This window comes from Salvelinus namaycush, chromosome 18 (assembly GCF_016432855.1).
Source record: "Salvelinus namaycush isolate Seneca chromosome 18, SaNama_1.0, whole genome shotgun sequence".
Lineage (NCBI taxonomy): Eukaryota > Metazoa > Chordata > Actinopteri > Salmoniformes > Salmonidae > Salvelinus > Salvelinus namaycush.
In genome coordinates, this window is record NC_052324.1 from 19,967,200 (window position 1) to 19,990,069 (window position 22,870).

Consider the following 22,870-nt stretch of genomic DNA (forward strand, 5'->3'; position numbering starts at 1 on the left):
CAAAGGACAGATTTCCACCGGTCTAATGTCCATTGCTCGTGTTTCTTGGCCCAAGCAAGTCTCTTCTTCTTATTGGTGTCCTTTAGTAGTGGTTTCTTTGCAGCAATTCGACCATGGAGGCCTGATTCACGCAGTCTGCTCTGAACAGTTGATGTTGAGATGTGTCTGTTAAATGAACTCTGTGAAGCATTTATTTGGGCTGCAATCTGAGGTGCAGTTAACTCTAATGAACTTATCCTCTGCAGCAGAAGTAACTATGGGTCTTCCTTTCCTGTGGCGGTCCTCATGAGAGCCAGTTTTATCATAGCGCTTGATGGTTTTTGCGACTGCACTTGAAGAAACTTTCAAAGCTCGAGAAATTTTCTGGATTGACTGACCTTCATGTTTTAAAGTAATGATGGACTGTCATTTCTCTTTACTTATTTAAGCTGTTCTTTCCACAATATGGACTTAGGGATGTCTTCTGTATACCACCCCTACCTTGTCACAACACAACTGATTGGCTCAAACTCTTTAACAAGGCAAACCTGTTCATTGAAATTCATTCCAGGTGACTACCTCATGAAGCTGGTTGAGAGAATGCCAAGTGTGCAAAGCTGTCATCAAGGCAAAGGGTGGCTACTTTGAAGAATCTAAAATATATCTTGATTTGTTTAAGTTTTTTGGTTATGATTCCATATGTGTTATTTCATAGTTTTGATGTCTTCATTATTATTCTACAATGTAGATAATAGTAAAAATAAAGAAAAACCTTGGAATGAGTAGGTGTGTCCAAACTTTTGACTGATATATATGTGTATGTCCCCCCCAATTCTAAAACTAAAGTTGCGCCTCTATTTTATGACCAAAACTAAACCGGTATCTGCTAGCTCAATAACTGTTAGAGACACAGAATTTTGTTGAATTTTTTAATGTTTAAAACCATTTACATCAACACCGATGGGATTCAATGCCGTCAAGGAATAAGTACCCCAAAATCCCAGTAGCCTACAAAACATACATGGTCAACAGTTTATCACTAGATGGCAGGGGAGGGAGGGCAATGACAGTGCTAAACTTCAGAAATAAAAACAAACACTATAGGAAACCTCTCCATCTGCAATTCACTTACATCACATACAAGCTTGGCATAATGACCTATACCTAAACAAGGCAAGGAGGAAAGAATACAATGCTATACAGAAAATTGATCAGATGAATAAGGAGCCTACTGTAAAAGGTCCCTACTGTACCTTTCACACAGTGAGTGCTTAGTGAGTGGTTAACTAACATTGTCCATACCCTGATGAGTGGCACTAACAGTGGGGTCTAATGTGAATAGGTAAGAGGGTAAAGAGAGTGATGATGGAGCACCTGTTAAAAGTGGCTCCCATCGTCAACACTCACAGAGCTACAAGGAGATGCTATTCTAATGTCTCCAACAATAAGGACAGGAGTCAAACCACATAATCGGCACACTGTAAATAATGGATTTCATTATCATAGCTTTTTTCACTGGATCTCAAAGCACCACTTGTACTAGCTTTGTCACTGACAGTGCTTAAGATATATTTTTCATAAATACATGGTTCATATAGTGTGCAATCAATCAATACTTTATAGAATAGGCAGGCAAGTGATATTGAACAAACATTCTGAAGAATAACTAAAACAAACATCTAATACAAATCAACATTTTCACAGATTCACCTTTTGCACTTTAGCAGATAGAAAATGAAGACCTGTGACGTATGAGACCATGATAGAGGAATGTTAAGAGCTAACCCCGCTTCCCCCGTAAAGTGGTTTTCACAAAGCTTGAATTTGTGTGGTTGAGTGGAAAAAGTAGGCACCACCATCTGCACATACACAGCATTGATCAAATAGCACCAGAGAGGCTGTTAAGGGCAACCTTCTATCCAGCATGGCTGTCAGTGTCATTAGAAATAAACAGCAGTGTGATTATAGGAAGCCTGGTGTTTTGGCGAGCTTTAACTTTGGACAGCTAGAGAAGAGAAGAAAAGGGATGAAATAAGAGGCAAAATATCTCTCGTCTGTTTTTTTTGCCGAAGGTTCTCCCTGCTGTCATATTGTGCATGCTTTGTGTCAAAGGTGTTCTGAGTGAGGAGATGAATGGTTTAACCCTACAATACTCTCACCTTTGACTTCTGTGCATTCCATAGGCAAACAAGCTAAGATCTAATAGTCAATATTTCAGAGATTACAGTAGTGTTTTAGCTCTAGACACGATTGAAAATGTAGAATATTAACAACAAAAATATTACAACAATACAAAAAGTGCAGCAATGAGAGAAAGGAAGAATAAAGTGAATTTGTTCAGCTGAAACTTCTGTGGTAATGCTGACCAGAAAGACTGGGAGGATAATACCAAGAACTCACAGCTGTTTAAAGTCATTCAAATACTGCAAACCGACAGAGGTTAAAAGGTCCTCTCAGTTACTTAAACAACACTACTCTAAAGCCTTAAAAATATGCCAAATGCAAGAAACCATTCCATTCACTTATAGGATAGAAGGAAAACAATAAAGATGTATTTTAATAAAAAATGCCACGTGTCTTTGACAATGATTCAATTCAGTGTCTCCGTAGTTCATAACGACATTTATCACTTCTTGGAAACAATGCGTGTCAAGGCCCATTAAATAGCAGATACATCAAATGCCACGACTGCAATCCACAGTTCCTCTTGTACAATTAAAAGCCAAAATGTAAACAAAGCCCAAACTTAAATTGGATATAAATATATTTGTCACAAAACTGTAAAACATCAAGCGGTCTAAATTCACTTGACTCTTCCTTTAAAAAAAAAAAAATGAAGGTGGCATGTAGGTCATACAAAACAAAACATTGAGTGCTATCACTTGTTTTTTTTCTTTGAATGAGGTGACAGAGCTGTTAAATATGGATGAAGATTAAGTGTTTTTGACCAGGGTGCAGTTGAGTCAGGGAGAAGGATCACATTAGATGAAGCGCCCTCTGTTGGTTGTGAAGGTTTTTCTGGGAGTTGGGGTGGATTCTCCCGCTCATCTCCTCCCTGGCTCAGCTGACAGGAGAGCTTAACCCAGGCTGGTGATGTTGGACCTCCCACCAGGGGGCGCCGCGATGCGCTGGGTGTTGCGGCGAGGAATATTATCATCAACTTGTGCACCTGGGCATGAGAGATAGAGAGAAAAAAAGTCTAATCTTAAAGGGGATTTGAATGAGACATCGCTCTGATTTCCCTGACAAAAAAACAACATGATAAATTGTTTATTTGTAACAGATTAAATATATTGTAAAATTGCAGGCCAAATGATAATACTGGAGTGCCTACAGTCGTGGCCAAAAGTTTTGAGAATGACACAAATATTAATTTTCACAAAGTCTGCTGCCTCAATTTGTATGATGGCAATTTGCATATACTCCAGAATGTTATGAAGAGTGATCAGATGAATTACAAAGTCCCTCTTTGCCATGCAAATGAACTGAATCCCCAAAAAACATTTCCACTGCATTTCAGCCCTGCCACAAAAGGACCAGCTGACATCATGTCAGTGATTCTCTCGTTAACACAGGTGTGAGTGTTGACGGGGACAAGGCTGGAGATCACTCTGTCATGCTGATTGAGTTCGAATAACAGACTGGAAGTTTCAAAAGGAGGGTGGTGCTTGGAATCATTGTTCTTCCTCTGTCAACCATGGTTACCTGCAAGGAAACACGTGCCGTCGTCCTTGCTTTGCACAAAAAGGGCTTCACAGGCAAGGATATTGCTGCCAGTAAGATTGCACCTAAATCAACCATTTGTCGGATCATCAAGAACTTCAAGGAGAGAGGTTCAAATGTTGTGAAGAAGGCTTCAGGGCACCCAAGAAAGTCCAGCAAGTGCCAGAACAGTCTCCTAAAGTTGATTCAGCTGCGGGATCGGGGCACCACCAGTACAGAGCTTGCTCAGGAATGGCAGCAGGCAGGTGTGAGTGCATCTGCACTAGAGGTCGACCGATTATGATTTTTCAACGCCGATACCGATACCGATTATTGGAGGACAAAAAAAGCCGATACCGATTAATCGGCCGATTTATAAATTAAAAAAAAAAAAGTTGTATATATATATATATATCATACACACACACACACATTTTTGTAATAATGACAATTGCAACAATACTGAATGAACACTTTTATTTTAACTTAATATAATACATAAATACACACACACACAGCTCTTAAGTGACAATGATACTGAAGAGTCTGCTTAGGAGACAAATACTCTCAACTGTTTGAATAAAAATAGAGTTTAAGTTACCTGTGATGAATGTTGAAAACAAAAACTGTCATTTCTATATGCAGGAAATCCTATTTTAATAATGGGCATGGTAAGAATTGACGACCAAAGTGCGATAATTCCCATGACATCTAGCAAAATCTGAAAAGTGGTTCCTTCATTTATTCCATAGGATATTTTTAGATTCACTTAAAATAAGGTCTGTTTTTCGTGTAGGCTTACACCACCGTGCCAATTTTATAACTGTGTAGATATCCATAGGACAAGGTAACTCTGATCAATATTGGCTAAATATAAGCAAAGATCATTTTTTTTGTAGAGTGGATTTATGAAAATATGTTGACAAACGTTACCTTATCCTAGTGAGATTTACACGGGTATCAAAACGTCGAGGCGGTTTAAGCCTGCACGAAACACAGACCTTATTTGAAGTAGATCAAGACATTCTCTATGGAAGACATGAACGGTAAAATAACGAATGAACCCCTTTCAGGTTCAGCCACAAGTTATTACAGGAATTATAACGCGTCGACTATTTCTCTCTAAACCATATACCTTTGACTAATCCGGAAACTATCACCTCGAAAACAAAACGTTTTTTCCGTTCCGTATTTTATCTAATGGGTGGCATCCATGAGTCTAAATATTCCTGTTACATTGCAAAACCTTCAATGTTATGTCATAATTACGTAAAATTCTGGTAAATTAGTTCGCAAAGAGCCAGGCGGCCCAAACTGTTGCATATACCCTGACTCTGCGTGCAATGAACGCAGGAGAAATGACACAATTTCACCTGGTTAATATTGCCTGCTAACCTGGATTTCTTTTAGCTAAATATGCAGGTTTAAAAATATATACTTGTGTATTGATTTTAAGAAAGGTATTGATGTTTATGGTTAAGTACACATTGGAGCAATGACAGTCATTGATTGATTGTTTTTTATAAGATAAGTTTAATGCTAGCTAGCAATTTAACTTAGCTTACTGCATTCGCGGCACAGGCAGGCTCCTCGTGGAGTGCAATGTAATCAGTGTTAGAGCATTGGACTAGTTAACTGTAAGGTTGCAAGATTGGATCCCCGAGCTGACAAGGTTAAATATCTGTCGTTCTGCCTCGTTCCTAGGCCGTCATTGAAAATAAGAATGTGTTCTTAACCTACTTGCCTAGTTAAATAAAGATTAAATAAAGGCGTAAAAAAAAAAAAATCGGCGCCCAAAAATACCGATTTCCGATTGTTATGAAAACTTGAAATCGGCCATTCCGATTAATCGGTCGACCTCTAATCTGCACGCACAGTGATGCAAAGACTTTTGGAGGATGGCCTGGTGTCAAGAAGGGCAGCAAAGAAGCCACTTCTCTCCAGGAAAAACATCAGGGACAGACTGATATTCTGCAAAAGGTACAGGGATTGGACTGCTGAGGACTGGGGTGAAGTCATTTTCTCTGATGAATCCCCTTTCCGATTTTTTGGGGCATCCGGAAAAAAGCTTGTCCGGAGAAGACAAGGTGAGCGCTACCATCAGTCCTGTATCATGCCAACAGTAAAGCATCCTGAGACCATTCATGTGTGGGGTTGCTTCTCAGCCAAGGGAGTGGGCTCACTCACAATTTTGCCTAAGAACACAGCCATGAATAAAGAATGGTACCAACACATCCCCCGAGAGACACTTCTCCCAACCATCCAGGAACAGTTTGGTGACGAACAATGCCTTTTCCAGCATGATGGAGCACCTTTCCATAAGGCAAAAGTGATAACTAAGTGGCTTTGGGAACAAAACATCGATATTTTGGGTCTATGGCTAGGAAACTCCCCAGACCTTAATCCCATTGAGAACTTGTGGTCAATCCTCAAGAGGCGGGTGGACAAACAAAAACCCACAAACTCCAAGCATTGATTATTCAAGAACGGGCTGCCATCAGTCAGAATGTGGCCCAGAATTTAATTGACAGCATGCCAGGGCGGATTGCAGAGGTCTTGAAAAAGAAGGGTCAACACTGCAAATATTGACTCTTTGCATCAACTTCATGTAATTGTCAATAAAAGCCTTTGACACTTATGAAATGGTTGTAATTATACTTATACAGTATTCGATAGTAACATCTGACAAAAATATCTAAAGACACTGAAGCAGCAAACTTTGTGAAAATTAATATTTGTGTCATTCTCCAAACTTTTGGCCATGACTGTACATGTTTTAGGATTATGCTATTCCTACTGATGTTCCATGTAAGAGCTGTGAGAGACATTTTGAGCTGTACTCACCAGACAGGCTGAAGCCAGACTGGTGCAGGTTGCGGACTGGCTGAGGACCCTGCTGATGCTGTTGCTGCTGCTGCTGCAGCTTGGCTGGAGAGGTCTTCACCGAGGTGACCGGAGTCATTACCTTAGGTGTCACATTCTCACACACCGGCCCGTCATAGAGACCCCTGGGGACCCCCCTCAGCTCCGTCAGCTTGGAGGAGACAAACAGAGAGACAGACAGACAAGATGACAGCAGCAGTTCGGCTGTTCTAGTTCTGCGATCATCACTGTCAGTGGGAATGGTCATAAACAATCAACAATCTATTCTGTGTCAAGTTCACAGCACTATAGACTCACCCTGCTGCGAGCCTTTATTCTCTTGTAGACATGGTCAGGGAAGGGCTTGCGGCTCACATAGCGCCCACATCCCTCAGTGGTATGGAGGTCGCCCTCTTCCAACACGATTTTGCCCTGGCTGATCACCACCAGGGGAGCTCCACGCACCTCAATGCCCTCAAAGATATTATAGTCCACAGCCTGCAGAAGAACAGCTCTGATGAGAACAGTGACAAATAGACTGACACAGTACAAGAGGGCAAATAACATAGAAAGAGAACACCAAGACTACTTTCACATGCACACAACAACAACACATTTAAACAAGTTGAGGCCTTTCTCCATATGAACTTCAGTCTGGGCCTTAGTCTTTCAATGACTTGTGCCAGCATGGTGATGGCCATCAATCACATCAATATAGATGCCCAGAGAGAAAGACTGACTGTTACACAGTGAGTCACTGACATTCAGCTGACATATTAATGGGAAACTAGTGCTAATGTAGCCAGCTAGCTCCTCTAAATGAAGAGTAGTGATGACTCAGTGAGCGATAATAATAATACAAATCGTTTGTCACACCAGATAGGTGCAGTGAAATGTGACGTTTTACAGGGTCAGACATAGCAGTACAGCGCCCCGGACCAAATTATGGTTAAGTGCATTGCTCAAGGGCACATCAACAGATTTTTCACCTTGTCGGCTCGGGTATTCAAACCCAAACCGACAAGTTACTGGCCGAACACTCTAACCGCTAGGCTACCAAACAGTCTGCATGAGGTGTTCTGTGACAAGTCATTTCAGGTGAGTAGATTTTTACTTGTTAGGTTGTATCAAAGCTTTGTTGGTAAAAGAGCTTCAATGTTTCATATGAAAATGAGTCCTACATACAGTAGGTGTGACTAAAACCATGTATAAATACCATGACATGGTCAATACAGTGTGGGTTGGCCAGGCTCTTACCACGTTGTGGCTCTTGGCAGAGATGATCTTGCTGACGTCTGGGTCCCAGAGGACCAGGTCGGCGTCAGAGCCCACAGCGATGCGGCCCTTACGGGGGTACAGGTTGAAGATCTTAGCTGCGTTGGTGCTGGTCACAGCCACAAACTGGTTCTCATCCATTTTTCCAGTCACCTAAGGGAATCAGAAGACAAGGCGCTGTCACTTCCTTTCTAACAAAACAGCTGCAAACATTCACCACCAACTGAGACAACCGCTTGATGACATTAATAATTGTGGCACAAACAGGGAAAGTAGATTGATTGTTAACACCACAATATCTGTGTCTATTTACAATAACAGGATACATTTAAAAGAAGCATGTGTGATTGGGGTATGTTTGATTGTAGGAAACCCGGCAGAAAAGTCAGTAGTGTGCCTCACCACACACTTGTCCCAGATGAGGGAGAGTCTCTCCTCAGTGCCGTTGGTGCCCTCTGGGATGAGGGTGAAGTTGTCTTTACCCACGGCACGCTGGGAGGTGTGGAATGTGCAATGAGCACTACCAGTCACCTGCAGGTCACCACTGGAAAGGAACAAAGGATGGAGGGGAAGAGGGAGAGAGACTACTGACAGGTCTTATGTTTGATCTTTTTGTCTTGAATGATATGACTTTCCAGGAGGCTAGGATGACATACCGCCCTCTGGTGGAAGATGTGTGTAAGTAACACATGATTACTGCATAGCTGTGTTGAGTAGAGGTACATAGTGTAAATGGTGTACCTACCAGGAGAGCAGTGAGTTGAGATAGTCGGGGGTGGTGGGGTCGGGGCTGAGGGGTGGGGAGGTGATGAAGGCAGCTGCCTTGGCCCAGTTCTTACTCCAGTAGTGGGTGCCATCTGTGCCCAGGCTGGCAGAGATGGGCTCTCCATACACCACAGCACCTAGAGTACCACAGAAACACAGCAAAACACGAGGTCAGCATGGCAAGGAGAGTCAGTGTTCTATACACCTCAGAGTGCTCGTGCCCTGTCTCCAAGGCAGGACTGATTTACAAGTGGAATCATTTATGTGGGATTTGACATTTAGTGTATCTATAACCAGAGAGCAATCAATACAAAAAAACGTGTTGCAGTAGTCCATCACCACACTTCTTTCTCCTTTTTACTAGTACCCTTTTTCCTGGCCAGGGCGATGACGTCAGCAGCACTCTTGCTCATCACCTTGGTGATATACAGGGGGCAGTTGGTCTGATTGGCCACAGTGACTGACCGGTTGACTGCCTCTGCCTCCACCTACACACCAGACAGACACAGAGAGAGGGATTTCAGTCCAAACAGACCAGACTCAGTGACCTTCATGTTGAGTTAGAGACTAGCTTTAATGCTTCTAGGCATTCTGGAAGCAGCAAGGATAGGAAAGAACACTCAGACACTTGACTCACTCATTTACTTTACATCTGTAGTGAATTCTGTTAATATCATACAGCCTCTTCCCTAACGTCCATGTAAAGCAACCAAAGGCACACATCAAATACAAGCAGAAGGCTGATAGAAGCACAGGACTTGGCTAGAGGTCATACCTCCTCCGGGCGGCTCAGTACATGACCCTCAGGGCCAGTGATGCCCAGCTCCAGGATCCTGCACTGCTCCTGCAAACACATCAGACAACAGCTTTAAAAAATATATATAATTTATTATCACATACAATAAAACGGTGAAATGTGTTGTTTTACAGGGTCAGCCATAGTAGTACAGCACCCCTAGAACAACCTAGGGATAAGAGTGCTTTGCTCAATGGTATATCATCCTATTTTTCACCTCGGGTATTCGAACCAGCGACCTTTCAGTTACAGGTGCAACGCTCTAACCCTTAGGCTACCTGCACTTGGCCAGCGGAGAAGGCAAGCTGGGAAAAGGTGCTAGGGTTTATTAGAGGTTCTGTTACCTGGGCAATGATGTCCCCGTTCTCTGCGTGCACCTGAGCGATGGCACCCAGGTCTCTGATGACACCGAACACCTCGTACATCTACAGGAGGAGGAAAGCAGCCGGTCACACACAGGGCAGGAAACCAGAGGCTTTAGCAATGAGGACATTTACAAGATGACTGGAGATCTCTTTATCAGAGCAACACGTCTTGGATGAGAATCAGAAGGAGAGCGCTAAATGCACAGATTAGTTCATTTACTCCACTTCTCTCTTTAGCTTGGACCACTTTGTTCAACTCCGAATTCACACGGCAATCAACTAGGTATTCACAGCTGCAATAGGCCACAGGAAACGGTCAGGCAATCTTTCAGCACGTGTTGCAAGAGTCATCCCCAGTGTCAGTCCTAAACACTAACCAGCCTGTGCTGAGTGGGAAAACTCAATACTGGCCCACAACAAAGCTCTCACAGAAAGACATGAGGCACATGGGAGTGATCATTCACCCCAGACAGACAATCCTTTACCTAGCATTCAGAAAGCAGTAGACTTTCCAGAAGAGGTGAAGAGGTCTTCAATAATCTCTGAATTTTTGGAGCAGTGACGTACTGTAGCAAGCAAGATACGCAGGCGTAACTTGAACACTCGTGCAAATCTCTCATTTTACGTCAACAACTACTTTTTACGCCTGCTAATCTATAGTTAGGATTCAGCCTTCAAAGAGTTTATCAGAAATGTAATACAGAATATAATTCTGTCATGCAATTTAGTTACACAAAGTGCAATGCAATCATTACTTTAAAAAGGCACAAGCCTCCAGAAATGTTGACTCCTCCATCCGTCGCCAGTAAATCATACCAATCTGAAATGCTTCAAATCGTACCTGGGAGTCGGAAAGTTGGAAAACATCCTTATAAGCCAAATAGACCAGGAAAGAGTTGACACCTAAAGATAGAAAACTTATGAGCAATAGTAGCAATAAAAGGATAGAAAAGGGAGAGGAAAGGACAGTCACAGGAAGGAAATAAACCAGAAAGAGTCTTAGTAGAAGTAATAACTGCCCCAACCCCCTGACATGAGTGAATGTAGGGAGAATGGGTTGTGTAATTGTGTTAGCGGCGTACCGTGGTCCTTCACCAGGCTCTCCATCTCCCCCTGCATGCCCTTGTGCCAGTTAGTGATGTCCACATGCAGAGAGTAGTCACAGCAGGACTTGCTGTCGGCCCATTCCCTCCACTGGTTGAACGCTGCCAGCAGGCTCACACCAGGTTCTGGAACCACATGATCAACTACACACACACACACACACTAGCAGTAACATTATCACATTTTACAGAGGCCAGATATATTCAAAATCATGAGACAACGTGAACATCTGGTATTTAGTATTTTATTAGGAACCCCAATTAGACCACTGCCAAGGCAGTGGCTACTCCTCCTGGGGTCCAAACAGGAAACAAAACAATACAAATAAAATACATAACACAATTAAAAATACAGTACAAAATATTGTCCCTGTTGTGCCGTAAGGTGTTCTTTTATCTATTTTACTGTTAGCGGGGTGGCAGAGAGTTCCATGTAGTCATGACTATTTAATACTGTGCGTTTCCCAGCCTCTGTTCTGGACCAGGGTACTGTGAAGAAACCTCTGGCTGCATGTCTTGTGTTGTACTGATGAGTGCCCGAAATGTGTGCAAACTGCTTGAACAGACAGTTCTGTACCTTTAACCCATCAACACCTCGCACAAAGACCAATAGTGATGCAATCAATCTCTCCTAAACATGCGCACAATGACGGACGGACACGCGCAGGTCGTCTGGTCAGCATGTTAGAGAGGCTTCCATTAAAGAAAACCCTCTGTTCTATTAGATAGGTAACTCTCAATCCATGATAAGGCAGAGAATGTAAATCCATAACATCTACGTTTTGTCAGCAATAGGTTATGATCAATGATATCAAAAGCTGCACTGAAATCTAACAAAAGAGCTCCCACAATCTTATTATTATCAATTTCTTTCGGCCAATCATTAGTCATTTATGTCAGTTTCGAGCATGTTGAGCGCCCTTCCCTATAAGCATGCTGAAAGTCTGTTGTTTTCTGTAAAATAACATTGTATTTGGTAAAAAGCGATTTTTCCAAAAGTTTGCTAAACACTATTAACAGGCTGATTAATGGTTCAAACAGCAGTGGGTGATCTGCTATTCTTTGGCAGTGGAATGACCTTTGCCTCCCTCCAGGCCTGAGGGCACACACCGTCTTCTAAGCTTAAATTGAAGATGCGGCAAACAGGGGGAAAAATTATTCCGTTACCAACTTCAGCAATTTACCATCTAGGATGTTAGTACCAAGTATCAGTAAGTCAGAATCTACCTAGACATCACATGTATTATGGGTTTCTGTCAAGTGTGCCAGTGGGGATGAAGCATTTCATTAGTACATACTGATCATGGTGGTTCCCCCAGCCAGAGCAGCTCGGGTGCCCTGGTAGAAGTCATCTGCTGACACCATGCCCCTGTCTGGCATCTGGAAGCGTGTGTGCACATCTATGCCCCCGGGCATCACCATGCGCCCATGGGCATCAATGATCTTCACCCCACCAGGAACAATCAGGTTCTCTCCAATTTGCCTGAGAGAAGGAGAAACGGATTGAGAGAAATTATCAAAGGGTATTACAAAAAAATACAGATTTTCTTCATATAAACTCAGCAAAAAAAGAAATGTCTCACTGTCAACTGCGTTTATTTTCAGCAAACTTAACATGTGTAAATATATGTATGAACATAACAAGATTCAATAACTGAGACATAAACTGAACAAGTTCCACAAACATGTGACTAACAGAAATGGAATAATGTGTCCCTGAACAAAGGGGGGGGTCAAAGGTAACAAGCAGTATCTGGTGTGGCCACCAGCTGCATTAAGTACTGCAGTGCATCTCCTCCTCATGGACTGCACCAGATTTGCCAGTTCTTGCTGTGAGATATTAACTCCACTCTTCCACCAAGGCACCTGCAAGTTCCTGGACATTTCTGGGGGGAATGGCCCTAGCCCTCACCCTCCGATCCAACAGGTCCCAGATGTGCTCAATGGGATTGAGATCCGGGCTCTTCACTGGCAATGGCAGAACACTGACATTGCTGTCTTGCAGGAAATCACGCACAGAACGAGCAGTATGGCTGGTGGCATTGTCATGCTGGCGGGTCATGTCAGGATGAGCCTGCAGGAAGGGTACCACATGAGGGAGGAGGATGTCTTCCCTGTAACGCATAGTGTTGAGATTGCCTGCAATTACAACAAGCTCAGTTCGATGACGCTGTGAGACACCGCCCCAGACCATGGCGGACCCTCCACCTCCAAATCGATCCCGCTCCAGAGTACAGGCCTCGGTGTAACGCTCATTCCTTCGACAATAAACGCAAAGCCGACCATCACCCCTGGTGAGACAAAACCACGACTCGTCAGTGAAGAGCACTTTTTGCCAGTCCTGTCTGGTCCAGCGACGGTAGGTTTGTTGCCGGTGATGTCTGGTCAGGACCTATCTTACAACAGGCCTACAAGCCCTCAGTCCAGCCTCTCTCAGCCTATTGCGGACAGTCTGAGCACTGATGGAGGGATTGTGTGTTCCTGGTGTAACTCGTGCAGTTGTTGTTGCCATCCTGTACCTGTCCCGCAGGTGAGATGTTCGGATGTACCGATCCTGTGCAGGTTTTGTTACACGTGGTCTGCCACTTCGAGGACGATCAGCTGTCCGTCCTGTCTCCCTGTAGCGCTGTCTTAGGCGTCTCACAGTACGGACATTGCAATTTATTGCCCTGGACACATCTGCAGTCCTCATGACTCCTTGCAGCATGCCTAAGGCACTTTCACGCAGATGAGCAGGGACCTTTGTGCATCTTTCTTTTGGTGTTTTTCAGAGTCAGTAGAAAGACGTCTTTAATGTCCTAAGTTTTCATAACTGTGACCTTAATTGCCTACTGTCTATAAGCTGTTAGTGTCTTAACAACCGTTCCACAGGTGCATGTTCATTAATTGTTTATGGTTCATTGAACAAGCATGGGAAACAGTGTTAAAACCCTTTACAATGAAGATATGTGAAGTTATTTGGATTTTTGCGAATTATCTTTGAAAGACAGGGTCCTGAAGAAGGGACATTTCTTTTTTTGCTGAGTTTATATAACCAACAAAGGTGCAGGCAGGACAAGGGCACTCTTGATGACTTACTTGATGACTCCATCCTCCATATAGATGTCAGCAAGGAAAGACTGGTCATCATTCACAATCTTCCCACCTTTGATTAGGAGACGATCACTCTGTGGGAAGAGACAGGATTTCATTTACATTTGACTTGATTGTGTTTATAGCAATGAGCACCACAACCCATTGATTAAAAAGCATATTGCACATTGAACAAATTTGCCATGAAAAGGTAAGCTAGCCAATACTCAACCCCGGCACATCCATCCGTCCAGGAGAGCTTTAACAGAACCACACTGAATAGAAGCACAGAGGTGTTCCATGAGTAGCTAAAGAACAAGCTGCACACAAGGATAGAATCCTCAGCACGCATTCCTGTATAGAACAGCACTAGGGATTTGCCAAGACATGGCCATTGTCTTGTCTGCCAAGAAACCCCAAACAACAATGCATAAGCAGAGCTAAGTCAAAAACAAAGTAACAAAAATTTTCAAACAAAAGGACACAGGTTTATGGCCACATCTTTCTTTCTTTATCTCTTTCTGCAAAGTTTTCATAACCAACTATTCCCAACCAGAGCTGTTTCTTTCTCTGTCAAACTAGTGATGCAGTTAACACATACTCATAACGTGTCTCCATATTATGTGAGTGCAAAGATTAGGCTAATGTCCAACAGAAAAGCCTTATTAAAGCAACCACATCCATAATCTACTCAGACAGCACTCGGATTGTACATTTTTACTAGCCTAGGCAATATCTTTCATATAGAATCAGGCTTTATACATTAAGTCATAAGATATTCCACCCCGATCACAAACAGCTCAGATCATGGAGAATAGCCTAGATCAGAGGGGTAGCTTAGTTCAGTCTGAGATGCAGAGGAAAGTGCTGTGTAGACTAGAGCATGGGTTAATGGAAGACCAAGAGCATGCACTTAAGCTGCAATACGTAACTTTTTGGGCAACCTGACCAAATTCATCTTTTACTTTTGGTTTTGTACACCAGCTTCAAACTGAAAATACAATATTTATGGTTATTGAAAATATATTTCACAGCAGTGTAGATGGTACAATGATTCTCTACATTAGGCGAACTACACTAAACAAAAATATAAACGCAACATGCAACAATTTTACTGAGTTACAGTTCATAAGTAAAATCAGTCAACTGACAAATTCATTAGGCCCTAATCTATGGATTTCACATGACTGGGAATACAGATACGCATCTGTTGGTCAGATACTTAAAAAAAAGGTAGGGGTGTGGATCAGAAAACCAGTCAGTATCTGGTGTGATCACCATTTGCCTCATGCAGCACGACACATCTCCTTTGCATAAAGTTGAGCAGGCTGTTGATAGTGGCCTGTGGAATGTTGTCCCACTCTTCAATGGCTGTGCGAAGTTGCTGAATATTGGCGGGAACTGGAACACACTGTCATACATGTCGATCCAGAGCATCCCAAACATGCTCAATGGGTGACATGTCTGGTGAGTATGCAGGCCATGGAGGAACTGGGACATTTTCAGCTTACAGGAATTGTGTACAGACATGGGGCCGTGCATTATCATGCTGAAACATGAAGTAATGGTGGCGGATGAATGGCATGACAATGGGCCTCAGAATCTCGTCATGGTTTCTCTGTGCATTCAAATTGCAATAAATAAAATGCAATTGTGTTCATTGTCCGTAGTTTATGCCTGCCCATACCATAACCCCACCGCCACCATGGGGCATTCTGATGTCAAGGTTGTGAACAGCAAACCGCTCGCCAACACGACGCCATACACTGTTTGCCATCTGCCCGGTACAGTTGAAACCGGGGTTCATCCGTGAAGAGCACACTTCTCCAGAGTGCCAGTGGCCATTGAAGGTGAGCATTTGCCCACTGAAGTTGGTTACAACGCCGAACTGCAGTCAGGTCAAGACCCTGATGAGAATGATGAGCACGCAAATGAGCTTCCCTGGGATGGTTTCTGACAGTTTTTGCAGAAATTCTTTGGTTGTGCAAACCCACAGTTTCATCAGCTGTCCGGGTTGCTGGTCTCAGACGATCTCCTGCAGGTGAAGAAGCCAGATGTGGAGGTCCTGGGCTGGCATGGTTACACGTGTTCAGTGGTTGAGGCCGGTTGGAAGTACAGCCAAATTCTCTAAAATGACGTTAGAGATGGCTCACGGTAGAGAAATGAACATTAAATTCTCTGGCAACAGCTCTGGTGGACATTCCTGCAGTCAGCATGCCAATTGCGCGCTTCCTCAAAACTTGAGACATTTGTGGCATTGTGTTGTGTGACAAAACTGAACATTTTAGTGGCCTTTTGTCCCCAGCACAAAGTGCACCTATGCAATGATCATGCTGTTTAATCAGCTTCTTGATATGCCACACATGTGTAACGTGGATGGATTACCTTGGCAAAGGAGAAATGCTCACGAACAGGGATGTAAACAAATGTGTGCACAAAATGTGAAAGAAATAAGCATTTTGTTCATATGGAACATTTCTGGGATCTTTTATTTCAGCTCATGAAACATGGGACCAACACTTTACATGTTGCGTTTATATTTTTGTTCAGTATATCACAATTTTAGCAACAAGGAAATGGAGGAGTGAATTCTGCACAATGCACCTTTAAGAGTAGGACAAATAATCCCATTTCCATCTAAGGAGAGCATGCTAGTGTAGGCTCGGGCTGGCCTACTTCTCATCAGGCCTTCCTCGGTGAGTGTGGGCTGGGTAGCTACTGTAATGAGGCTGACATAGGCTCTCTCCAGACTGCACAGCAGCACACAAGATGTAGGATGTTAGTATCCCCTAGCTAGCACCCTGACCTGACCACTTCCACCTTCAGACAGTGACCTATAGCCAACCACTAATGGCCGCAGAGAAGACTTTAGACAAACCTCAGAATATTAAAGGCAATCCAAAATGGCATTCTTCCATCATGATCTAACATACTATTGTCAAGTGGGTCAATTGACATCAGATTATGCTACATTTCTGGACTCAAACTGGAACATTTTTAATAACAGGCCTGAATGCAGAGAATAAAGCCCACTGGTTCCAATATCCTCTTTTATATGTCTTTGAAGAACCATGAGTGATCTTGTCTTACTTATCGTCCTCTGTTCATCATCCATAGTAATACCTGTATCTTTAATAGTCTTAGGAGATCTAGGCAAAACACTGATGTATTGTGTTTTAATCTATGTCTTGCCACTGCAGAGGCAGGTGATAACTGAAGCATCTTTAAATAAACACCTCACAAACAGAATGACTTCATGAATCTCTGTCCCACCTAAAAGCACCAGTGGAGGTAAACTATTTATTCAGAGAAATAAACATCCCTGAGATTGAAAGCCTCAAGGGCAAGCATATAACTGATTTATGTCATGGTAATGGTAATGGTGTTAACAATTGGGCCCAGGGTATAATTGTGAAAAATCTGAGCAACTCCATGCTGTGCAAATGCTTGACACAGTGATGAAGTGAGAGGGAAATTAAACACAACCACTCCACTGAATGGCATTTAGAACATGCATTATGACTAGTTAGGTAATTAAGATCCATATCCTCAGTTTAAAAGGCATCCTCCTGCCTCATGTACAGTGAGCCCAGCCCAGTAAAATGCTGAGCTGGATGGGCTCTGTGGATGAGTGGATGGGTAATCTTTGTGACACGGAAATTATTCTGTACCAAACACTCTCCTGGAATTATTTAGGCTACAGCCATAGACTTTGCATCATTGTATCTGTCCCATTATGGTGTATGTGAGAGCATGGGCAGCGCCATTAAAGCCATCTCCATTTTGAAGTAGTCAATTTTCTTATTCTGCTACTTATATGAGTTTTGGGACGGCAGGTAGTTTAGTGGTTAGAGCGTTGGGCCAGTAACAGAAAGGTTGCTAGATCGAATCCCTAAGCTGACAAGTTAAAAATCTGTCGTTCTGCCCCTGAACAAGGCAGTTAACCCACTGTGCCTAGGCCGTCATTGTAAATAAGAAGTTGTTCTTAACTGACTTGCCTAGTGAAAATAAATAAATAAATGAGTTGGCAAACAAACTGAAAGGGTGCACACTGCCACCTAGAGTGTGTTGTTTGAATAGGTATGAAGCCAAGGTTGGCAATTTACTGCCCCCTGCAGTTATGGAATGTTTCCTCACTAGTATAATTTATTGGCTGATCCCTTCTGGTGACTTGGATGGAATTATGTGATCCTTCTCTCTGGTACTTTTGTATACATTTTAGCCAGTAGTTCTGAAAGTAGCGCTCACAAGCATAAAGTGGCCCCTGAAAATTGCGTACTACGTCACATATGTGCAGATATGTGAACTATGTCACTGCTGTCTCTGCTGTGTGAATGATGTGCATCTGGCTAGCTGTCACTCAAATGGCGAGGGGCTGAAGCTCATTGGTTGAACTCAAATTGCTAGGGGGCTGGCCCATGTGGGGAAAAATTTAGGGAAAACGGCACCGCACAGCTTCCAGAAAAACAGTTGCTTTCAAACTAGGGATTTTGTGGCTAATTGAGGTAAAACACAGGGTTTCTATTAGCCGATAATAGGCGGCTTTTGGACGATAAAAAAAAAGAGAAAAGTCGATAAAATTGGCGTCCGCCAATTGTCCGAGAAGGAAAAAAAACGTGTTTCGAAATAATGCTTTTTAACCTATTCATTGATGGAAATACCAGTCAATGTAAATACATTTGACTGGTCATGCTTATTGGTCTATAGCTTAATTTGCATAAGAGGAATTAAATTGGCGCATGTGTACTGTATATTCGTTAAGTATCTTATTTAATCACACGTGTACAAAATGCAGATAGAGGCTTTGAGCTGAAAATCTGTCAGACAGCGCGAGAGCAGCTGCTACAGCATCTCAAACAGAAAATGCCTAGGCAACGGGAGGCAGGCTTCCTCAGCGCATCACACACCACTTTGCATTGGGCTGGAGACAGTGTGCATTTTGAAAACATACACTTAATTGTCTGAAACCTGAACGTTTTACTACATATTATGAGGCATGTTTGACCTTGCTTCAAAGTAGCCCAGTCAAAATCAGACCATATCCGGAGGCAATTATTTTATATAAACTTTTTTTCATTGTCCAGTAGCTAAAGGCACAATCCTAGTCATATTAGCAACCCATGCTAGTTGTTAAATATTAGAACTCCCCTCTTTCTAAATTTCTAACGGACATTTTCATCTCTGTCACATGAAACCGCTTGCATGTGCCTTTGACATCTGTGTTTTCCCACTAATTGCATTGTGGAATAAACATTCATCCATAGCCTACTGCCTTGTGCGCATTGCTACTCTTATAATGTGAGGAAATAATAGTTTATCAACATTTTAAGCTAAACATTCTGATCTATCATCCCACAACTGTCCCAAAGTCTGTTTGGAATAGGCTATTTCCTTCTCGACAAGCTGACCAATAGAATAGGTAAACTTTTCTACTATTGGGGATAGTAGATTGACATAGGCTAGTGATTTTGCTGTTCGTTACTCGTGTTGTTGGCTGAGAAAAAGTCAATGTGGCCCGTTACTCTAGCATCTTCAATGTGCACATCAGAATTTGGTAAGAAGGACTGCACATCATTGCATCCTCGACTTGCATGTTTCGTTAATATGAATTATCGTAATCAAATGTGATTCTTTCATTCTGAGCTCTGTGGGAGGACTCCCTAATCAGGTTACGCAGAACCCCCTGATAAAAAATATAAAGACAATAAAAATAATAATTACTTTTCAGCAGAGCGGAGAAAACTACTCCTCAGCATACCTCCCCACAGCCAAATCCATGTACATTACCAGCATCCCATAACATATCTCTTTGCTTAGGTGGGGTGAGAGAGTAGCCTAGTTCATGCAAATAACAGGGCCCCCTTTTAAAGCCACACCATGCTGTCATCTGAAGGCTGGGGGCTGCTGGAATTGAGCCGTTTGTATGCAATGCCTGAGATGTCAGGGGGCCTCCTCCAGTTGTGAGGGAGATCCGACAGCTGCCTGAAAATAACACCCCCTCAATCCCAGTTCCCCTCCATGCTGCCCTTGCAGAAACAAAAATGGACAGCTATCAAGAACCTTTTTATTTCAATAATTCATATATTTTAGAGAGGAACGCACACATGTGTGGTTTGTTATTTGATTCAAGCCATTAAATGCCTAAATGTCATTACTGTATCTACAGTATATTTCAGCATATAGTCAAAAGCCAGGCCTTCACGATCACAGCAAAAAGCAAGGATGGATTTCATCCAATGACCTACTTTACAGAAATGTTTTTTGCCCTTTCAATTACTGTCCCCATCCCCAAATGTCATCATGGCAAATCAACCCTTTGCTGTCTAGGGTTGATAGGACGAATTGTTGTGACAAATACATATTTATTCAATTAATATATTTCCAAACAATTTGGAAAATAATGAGGCCTAGCTAAAAGAAATGCTATTGTTGCTGGGATTTTCCTCACATTTGATTTTATATGATGGTATTCCCAACGTCTATAACTACAGTATTACCAATACTGCATTAAAAGTATAATATAATCAATCTGAATATAAGGAGGAAGAAGTACAAAATGTCCCAATCATCAATTTATTTCCCTAAACCTGCCGCTAGGCTAAATCGTCTAACATGGTAGGATATGGAATGGCTGCAAAATAGGATGCACACAATAAAATACGCGTCCCAATGAGTATTCCAATGACAAGAGCGAGCTACAATGCGTTCAATTTCGTATGACCAATTACCGTGCCTTTGTTTATTATAGCAGTGCAAGTGGTGACATTGCATTTGTACAAATGGACCCACTCCTCCTCAGACTATGCTGGCTGTAGCTAGCAAGCTAACTGTGTAATCCCCACTGCTAGCTTGTTCAGCCATGCATCGCCGGTCTAGATTTTACATACCATTTTGTAAAAGTATAAGCATTTAAAACACAATACTCACTGTAATGCGTGGGATATTTTTCTTTCCCTGGTACCCGGACATTTTAGCCGCGCGTTGTCAGCCTCCTCGATTATGGTAGTCACCACACTTATGTTAACTAGACCGCTAGCAATGAAAGGAATGGATGCTCAGATGTGTTGAGACCAGTCCACGCCCAGACAAAATTGTGTCTGCAGCTATCGCCTGCAACAGAACCAATGACTAAATTCGTGAAATAACTCTCTCCGTTCCAACGTCCAAAGAGGTTTGCTGAATGAACCTAAACGGTCTGACAGTCTTTCCTCACGTTCCAATGCTGAGCCAAGCCTGTCCAGACAGTCAGTCACCAAAAGGGAGCGAGAATATAACTGGTGATGAGGGCCATGGCCACCGTGCATGCGCAACGCCCCACCCTGCTCCCATCTTCGCTCTCCAGCTCACCTGCTACCAGCAAGTCTGGAGCATGAGAGAAGTAACAGTAACACTGATGCTGATTTGACTTGTCTGAAACAATGCAACTTCCTTTATTCAGAAAGGACAAACAAAGTCAAAAGGGCTGTGTGTTACGAATAACCCTAACCTGTATAATCAAGTTGTGCATGGTCAACATGAATGTTACTATGTTACTAATGTAGTGAGGAAAAGGCCCACACACTGATGTTCCTATACCAACTATTATGACATGGTACTGTCAGGTTTAAAGTTAACCACCACCTTTGATCGAAACCAATGTTGTGCTTATTTAGTAAGACATATTGTGTGTGGAAGCCTTATGGATTAAATGCTGTTATTTTTCACTAAACAATATGAAAGTGAAGTGCATGTTGATTTAATTAATTCCTTAATTTAAAAAAAGCAATTTCATTTATTTCTTACAAATAAAATGAAACAAGGAGGCCATTCACTTGTATAGGCCCAGTTAGTCTGCCTAACACCTAACTCGAAGTCCTCCTGACTTCAGTCTGGAAAGGCTATTTTGATGTTGTCGGCACGATGCATCGATAATGAAGAGGATGTGCTTTTTTACTGATTGGTTCTCTGTGTCTTTCTCACTCAAACACCAACATGGACCAGCACAAACAGCCCCGAGCGCCCCCTTCCAATACAACAGTTGGATTTTCAAATCCAAACAACTTGGTCTCAAACCCCAGGAAAGACACCCGATTAGACTAATTACCCCATTAAAAGGTAGAAATCATCATAACAAATCACACCCTTGTAGTCTAATCGGGTGGGAAAAAATAATCACAACACATAACACCTACTTCAACCTCAGAACTTCTACGGTTAGCGGTTAGCCAATTAAAATGTCTGAAATCCCCAAACCCCTCTGTTGCCATGGATTTACGATGAGATTTACGATTTGTGGTTTTGACTAGATAGTGCCGGTTTACAGTTTATGTCAGAGTTGACTTTTAGTAGCAGGTTAGAACTTACGCAGCAGGTTAGGATAATGCAGGTAGCAGGTTAGGATACTTAGGTTATGGTTAGGAAAAGGTTAGGGTTAGCTAAAATGCAAACAAATCTACTTTTGACTTCAATTTGACAAACTGTATCCCAGCTAGCCATAACCGGTATTCGTCCCTTTAATGGAGTATACAATAATCAATGGAAACATGAATGGGATGAACCAAGAGGGATCTCTTTCCTACAAAACATTGTTCCGGCATACACACAGATTTAAAAAAAAATCACAAAGAAATGTAAACATTAATTTAGTCACATTTCATGTTGAAGCTTAGAGGACAGACACATCCAAATCCAGTACTTTTCTATTTACATAATAATTCCTCTAAACCTCAACATAAACTGCTCCGTAACGTGGTAAAAGGGGAGAAATTGACATTGTTTAGGCCTACATGACAGACAAAACGGCGACATACCTTGCAACAATCTATAACCCTTCACAGATATTAAGATAAATGCTTAATGGTCAATTTTTTAAATGTATTTTTATTTAACCTTTATTTAACTTAGCAAGTCAGTTAAGAACAAATTCGTCATTTACAATGACGGCCCAGGAACAGTGGGTTAACTGCCTTGTT

General features: G+C 42.3%; 1 protein-coding gene across 1 annotated transcript; it reads right to left on the reverse strand.

The window, feature by feature from the left end:
- Nucleotides 1-904: 904 nt before the first annotated feature.
- LOC120063205 (dihydropyrimidinase-related protein 2-like) lies at nucleotides 905-21,162 on the reverse strand. Its single transcript, XM_039013424.1, has 14 exons — nucleotides 20,847-21,162; nucleotides 13,926-14,014; nucleotides 12,146-12,330; nucleotides 10,827-10,991; nucleotides 10,586-10,647; nucleotides 9,724-9,804; nucleotides 9,359-9,427; nucleotides 8,951-9,071; nucleotides 8,564-8,720; nucleotides 8,221-8,362; nucleotides 7,801-7,971; nucleotides 6,862-7,041; nucleotides 6,526-6,715; nucleotides 905-3,148 (listed from the first exon to the last, which is right to left on the reverse strand). The coding sequence occupies exons 1-14, from the start codon at nucleotides 20,886-20,888 to the stop codon at nucleotides 3,057-3,059; spliced, it is 1,746 nt and encodes a 581-aa protein (XP_038869352.1). The 5' UTR covers nucleotides 20,889-21,162; the 3' UTR covers nucleotides 905-3,056.
- Between the last annotated feature and the right edge of the window lie 1,708 nt (nucleotides 21,163-22,870).